The sequence below is a fragment of the Propithecus coquereli genome, unplaced genomic scaffold (assembly GCF_000956105.1).
Source record: "Propithecus coquereli isolate 6110/MARCELLA unplaced genomic scaffold, Pcoq_1.0 Scaffold71, whole genome shotgun sequence".
Classification (NCBI taxonomy): Eukaryota; Metazoa; Chordata; class Mammalia; order Primates; family Indriidae; genus Propithecus; species Propithecus coquereli.
This window is the reverse complement of record NW_012153174.1, coordinates 13,511,445-13,517,814: the sequence shown is the minus strand read 5'-3', so window position 1 is coordinate 13,517,814 and position 6,370 is coordinate 13,511,445. Positions and strand designations below refer to the sequence as shown.

General features: G+C 32.5%; 1 protein-coding gene across 2 annotated transcripts in view; it reads left to right on the top strand.

Moving 5' to 3' along the window:
* The window catches only part of TCEA1 (transcription elongation factor A (SII), 1), a 42,435-nt gene extending 36,395 nt beyond the window's left edge, over positions 1–6,040 (top strand). For both annotated transcript variants that reach the window (XM_012661452.1, XM_012661453.1), the window contains exons 9-10: positions 2,676–2,747; positions 4,441–6,040. In XM_012661452.1, the coding sequence (XP_012516906.1) occupies positions 2,676–2,747; positions 4,441–4,449 (81 nt within the window). In that variant the 3' untranslated portion in view covers positions 4,450–6,040. The remainder of the gene's footprint in view (positions 1–2,675; positions 2,748–4,440) is intronic.
* Positions 6,041–6,370: the final 330 nt, after the last annotated feature.

Below are 6,370 nucleotides of genomic sequence, written 5' to 3'. Positions count from 1 at the left end.
AAAAAAAAAAAAAAAAAGATAAAGCTTCTTTAAAACATATTCAGTAGAAAAGTTATATTTAAAATACATAATCAGATTGTAAACAACTAAGATAAATATCAAGTTTGTTTCTTTTAACAGAAAGAACCCAGCCTGGAGGTGAAGTCAGTATGATTTTCTTAGAATCAAAAAAATGATCTCTTTATATAGAAACCTTCCAAAAGTTCTTATGAAAATAACAGATATAAAAGAATGAAGGGTGACCCTTAGTTACCATATACCCATCAGGAGACTAAAATTTTTTCCAGACAGCAAAAGCTTCCTTATATCTACTCTACTTTTAGGGCCCTGGATATTAGTATTAAGTATTAAGTACAGCAGAAGGATGTTTTCAAGCCGTTTTTATCTGAAGGCCTTAAATAAGCAGAAAGGTGCTGTTTTGAGAATGTTGCTTCTTTATTTTCCTTTGGGAAAATAAAGTCATGTTGATAGTTTACTGGCACCATGAAGCTTCTGCTCTTTGAAGTGGTGATAAACTGGGATTTCATCGTCTCATACTAAATTTAAATATACTTTATTCAAAATGCAGCATTGTTAGTATTTAGGTTCTTTCCATAACTTAATTAAACTTAAGACTAACTTTTAACTTTAATAATGCTCTGTCACCTTCATTCAGGAATGTATAGTTGAGAGAAATAAACCTTTCTGTTTTTGAGACCTTTGGTTCTAGTAATTGTCTTCAGTGGAGAGCTCCAGAAGTCTATAATCTTTTATAGATAAACCTTTAGAAAATCATATCAGGTTTTTTTTCTTGCTTTGTTCTCTTTTCTGTTTTGGGGGTTTTTTTTGAGACAGGGTCTCACTCTGTTATCCAGACTAGAGTGCAGCGGCGTCATCATAGCTCACTGCAGTCTCAAGTTCCTGGGTTCAGGTGATCCTCTTGTCTCAGCCTCTCGAGTAGCTGGGCCTATACAGGCGTGTGCCACCACGCCCGGCTAATTTTTCTGTTTTTAGCAGAGAGGGTCTCAGTCTTGTTCAAGGTGATCTTGAACTCCTGAGCTCAAGCGATCCTCTCACCTTGGCCTCCCAGAGTACTAGGATTACAGGCATGAGCCACCACGCCCAGCCCAGCTTTGTTATCTTTTAATTTTTTTAACCCATTTTTAAAGGTGAATCTTTTAATTTTAAAAAAGTTATACTTGTGGTAAAATATATATAACCTAAAATTTCTCATCTTAACAATTTTAAAATGCACAGTTCAGTAGCAGAACATTCACAGCATTGAACATCCGGTCTCCAGAAGGCTTTTCCTCTTGCGTAACTGAAACTCTACCCATTAAACAATAACTCCCCATTCCCCTCTCCCCCAAGCCCTTGCCAACCACCAGTCTGCTTTCTGTCTGTCTGAATTTGTCTACACTGAGTACTTTATATGAGTAGAATCATACATTTTTTTTTGGAGGTGAAGGGAGAGGGAGAAAAAAGTGAAATCATAAAATATTTATCTTTTTGTGGGTGTCCTATTTCACTTAGCATAATAGGTTTATCCATGTTGTAGCATGTGTCAAAATTTCCTTTCTTTTTAAGGCTAAATAATATTCCATTGTATATATACACCACGTTTTGTATATTCATTCATCTGCTGCTGGACACTTGTGTTGCTTCTACTTTTTGGCTGTTGGGAATGATGCTGCTGTGAACTGGAGAGTACAGGCACCTCTTTGAGACTCTGCTTGCTTCCTTTTGGTTACGTACTCAGCAGTGCCATTGCTGGGTCATGTGGTCATAGCAGCTTTTTTAGAGCAATATGACAGTACCTGCTTTTATAGAAAGTTAGGAAAATATAGAAATACATGAACAAGAAATTTAAAAATCATTAATCTGCCTTTTAAAGAGAACAGTTATCAATATTTTGGTGTCTGCAATATATTGCGAATTTTTTTCTAAATATAGTTGGAGGAAAATACTGTAAAAAAGTATTCTACACACTTCTTTTTACTTAGTTACTATAAGGTAAGCATTTTCTTAATTGTTTAAAAAACTGCTTTGTAAATATCTTAATGGCTGCATAATACTCCACCAGACGGATGTACTCTTAATTTATTTTATTATTTTCCTGTTGGATAGTTATTTCCAATATTTGTGCTATTATTATAAAATTATACTCTTTAATCATCCTTGTACACAAATCTTTGTGTTTCTAATTATCAAAATAGATCAGATAACACATTTCTGGGTTACAGATAATGGGTTATTTAAGGCTTACCTCCTTGCTTCCTGACTTTTAGAAAGGTTGCGGCCAGTTACATTTGTCAAAATGAAATATTCTTAATTTTTACGTCTTTGCTAATTTGTAAGAGAATAGAATTATGTTTTAATTTATACATTTCTGTGCTTCTAACTGATAATTTTTAAAATATTTGCTATTTGTAAAAAGTATAAAGTATAATGAACTTTAATTTTCCCATTTATCTGGGATAGTTTAAACATGAAAGAAGGAAGGATTTTAAAAAATGAAGTTTGGAAATGTATGTTCTTTTGACATTTTTTTAGCTTACTTGAACTTGTTTCAGGCTTCCATGCTTGTTATTGTGGCACTATTGTGTTTCTCATATACATTGATGTGTAACGTTCTTTTTTAAGTTAGATTTTTTTATGGCACTGAAAAAATCTGATTTTTTAAAATTTTGCTGCAGGTACAAACACGTAGTGCTGATGAACCAATGACAACATTTGTTGTCTGTAATGAGTGTGGAAATCGATGGAAGGTATGGCACTCTCTTGGATTCATACTATACTCATTTATAATAGAATGATTTCTTCTGGTCTTTTCATAAGATATCTAGATATCTAAATATACACAAATACATGCTCACACTAGCCAGTATTCCTGTAGTTTCTGACTACTTGTGATGGAATATACTGTCTTATAGTCTACTAGAAATAAAGAATGATAACTTGATATTACCACCCTCATATTGTTTTGGTGCAAGAATAGGGGGAGTGAATCTTAAATGTTCAATTATTGTATCACAGTCCTGTATATACCATATTCATTAAATTATTTCGACTCTTGTACTTCCAGAGAATCTGTACATGTTTATTACTTGTCTTCATAGATTTTGATTTTGGAAAAATTTCTTTACCTGTTGAAATCAAATGCAGTGATTTTTAGTGTTTGTTTTAGGAATTACAGATGAGCACTGTCGTGATTTCGTAGGCTTTTCACTAAGCCTTCCTATTGCCTGTGTGCTCTTGAATTAGCCCCACATGGGAAAGTTTATTTTATTTAAATGATTCTTTCTTGAGTGATTTTGTGAACCATAAAAATAAAATTTTAAATTGGGAGAAGAATTACATTTCAGCCCTAAGAACACTTTTATTATTAACATAGATTGGGGTGCTAGGGGTCTGGGGTTGGGAGGCTCACATGGTGGGAATTCAGTTTTTGGAGTCATGCAGACTGATTTTGAGCTCCCTTGCTACGTCCCATTACTGAACTGTATTTTTCTCATGTATTAAATGTAAATGATACCTACGTTGCAGGTTGTGATGAGTAGAGATAATATATTTGCCATGTCTGGTAATTCTCAGTGTTCCAAAAATACTAGTTTTTGTGAAGTTTGTATAAGATTCTCTCCCCCACCACAGTTAAACAGACTTTTTGGTTTAATGCTTAATTTTAATTATTCACATAGCTTGAAGCATTTTCTGAAAATCAGAAGGGAGTTGGAAGCTAGATGGATTGCTTCCACAAATATTTGGGACTTTGGTCCTAGACACTCTTTTAAAAGGTTTGGAACCAGAACCCGTTTTATTATATATAAAGATTTAGTTCTGGTCTAGAAAGGTTACTGGTATTGAGAGTTTCTTCATGGTTTGAAATATTATCTCCTGTCATTCTGAGGTGGCAGAAGTTGTTTACATTGGTCTAAGAGGGAGATATTCATGTTTTTTTCAATCTTGTTGAGCAAATTTGGCTTTGCTCTCTTAGATTTGTTTTGCACGAAGGATTTTTATTATTATGGATTTTTATTATTATGAAGCGTATAGTGCAGTTTGTTTTGAATTCATGCAGTTTGCAGCACAAGTTTTGACATAGTAATTATTGGATTTAACAAAGTCCAATGTAGAGTAGAAAGCTGAGGCCTAGGGAGGCGTATTCTAGAAGTTCACTTTTGGAATTGTTAATATTCTTACCCTAAAAACATTAAGAAGAGAGGTACTTAAAAATGCTAAAAATGTTTTATAATAGTTCTTTAGTTACCTGTTCCTACTAATTCTAAGTTGGGAAAGTCAGATACCTAGGTAATTACTATGTGTGAAAAATATAGCATCTTTTCCAAAAATGCCTTTTGTAAAAAAACAATAAAAGATATGTGTTGTATGCTGTATAAATGGGGGATATATCTCATTGTTTGTATTTAAAGGTCTCACAAAATATTTTTTCTTTTTTGACAGTTCTGCTGAGTTGGAAGAATTGGCAAAATGTCTGGACCATTAAGAAAATGGATTTTGTAATTAGCTTTAAAACTAAGCCAAGCAGCTAGTTTTCCTGCATATCAGATTTTTAAAGCAACATACATCCCTTGGGATAGTCTTCATTTTTGAGCTAACATCCCTTCTCTAAATGCCTTCTGTAGTTTCAGATCAGTAGGGAGACCGTACAATAATTGTATGTTTCAAAACTATTTTTTTTCATTTTTATAAGTTGATATTAAACTTTTACCAATTAAATTTCTGACAATTTATTTTTATTTTTTTCTTCTTAAAGGAAAATGTACCTTTTTTAATAGTGTGAAACATACACAGTAGAAATCCACTGTTATCCTGTTATTAATACATAAATGGAAGTTACATTTTTTTCCATATTGGTATGTATCTACAAATATTAAAGGAGGAGAAAAGGTAATATAATTTTAGGTTTACCAAATATGGTGTGTATCAAATAACACTTGACCTGCTTATCTAAATTGTACATAATATTGAACTAGCATATCAATTTGATTTTAATTATTATTTTCACAAGCCTGGGATATTAGTTACTATTTTACATCTGTAACTAACCTGATCATCATTTCTTGTAATTTCTTATTCATGTATATTACTTGTTCTTCATAGATTTGACTTCTGGAAACATGACTTGACTTTGTTGAAATCAGTTTGGTTTTGTTGTTTATTTACCTGTTTGACTTTGTAGAGTATTTTAGTTTTGCACAAAAACACCGTTGTAGTTTTTGTAGGCTTTTCATAAATCCTCTCATAGGCAAAGAATGAAAGCTTCTGACTATTACTATTTTTTCCCTCATAGGAAGACATACTGAGAAGAATATCTTAGCATCTTAGTATAGTTAGTTACTGTAAACAGTTCAAGACTTGATTTTGGTTTGGAAATCTGTACTGACCAAGGATTAAGCATAAGGATTGTATAAATCATTAAAGCTGTGGTCTTTCCATATGGAGATTGATAGAAAATATTTTTTTCCTGAATCTTATTTGCTGACTCTTTCTGTTGCACAATGAATGAAGTTATTGAACAAACTGAATATATAGGCTATAGCAAGTAGTTCTATAATACAGATCTTACAATTAAGTTTTTCCTTTTGTTTAAGCGTGTACCATTTTTTTCTCTTTGGAATAAGAATAAAAAATGGTTTTCATGTAGGTTCCTTAGAGTACATTTTCTCTAGCACATATTAAAGGCCATTGTTGCAAAGTCTACATTTTATCATGCCGCATCTGCATTCTATCAGATACCTATAGAAAGACCTCAGTACATTCTTTGCACTCTCCTTTGCGTCCCTTTTCCAATTTCTTATTGCAAATCATTTTGATGTAATACTACAGAAAACAGCATTTAAATGGCCATGTTCAGAATTAGCCCACTGGTACCAGCCCACCCCTACTTCATTAGTTCATAATTGAATCTTTGGTTTTATCATTTCAAAAAGTACATTTTTGGAAGAATGAGTTTAATAATAATATTAAGATAGCCCTACTTTTAAATTAAGTGGTCCATTTTTAAATTTGTAATTCAATAAAGTTTTTTGTTGTTGTTAAATGTGTATCACATTTTGTCATTTTTTTAGACATCGAAGCTTGTTTTACCTTCTGTTTAAAAAGTCTCCCGCTTACCCGTCAATTACTAAGGTATTTTTAAAGTGTAGTTTTAATTAGCGAAGCCTGGTCTTAAATTAAAACTAGTATTGAGTAGTAGTATACAGCGCGTTGTCTTTCTTGTCTTTTTCGGACCTCTGTTGACGGGTGGATGTTTCTGATTAGATACGTGAGTGCATCCCATGTGTGCGTTTAATGTAATGGGAGAGACTAAATTGTGAGTCTTACTATTGAAAAATACTAGACATTTATAAAATAACAAAGTAGATATTAT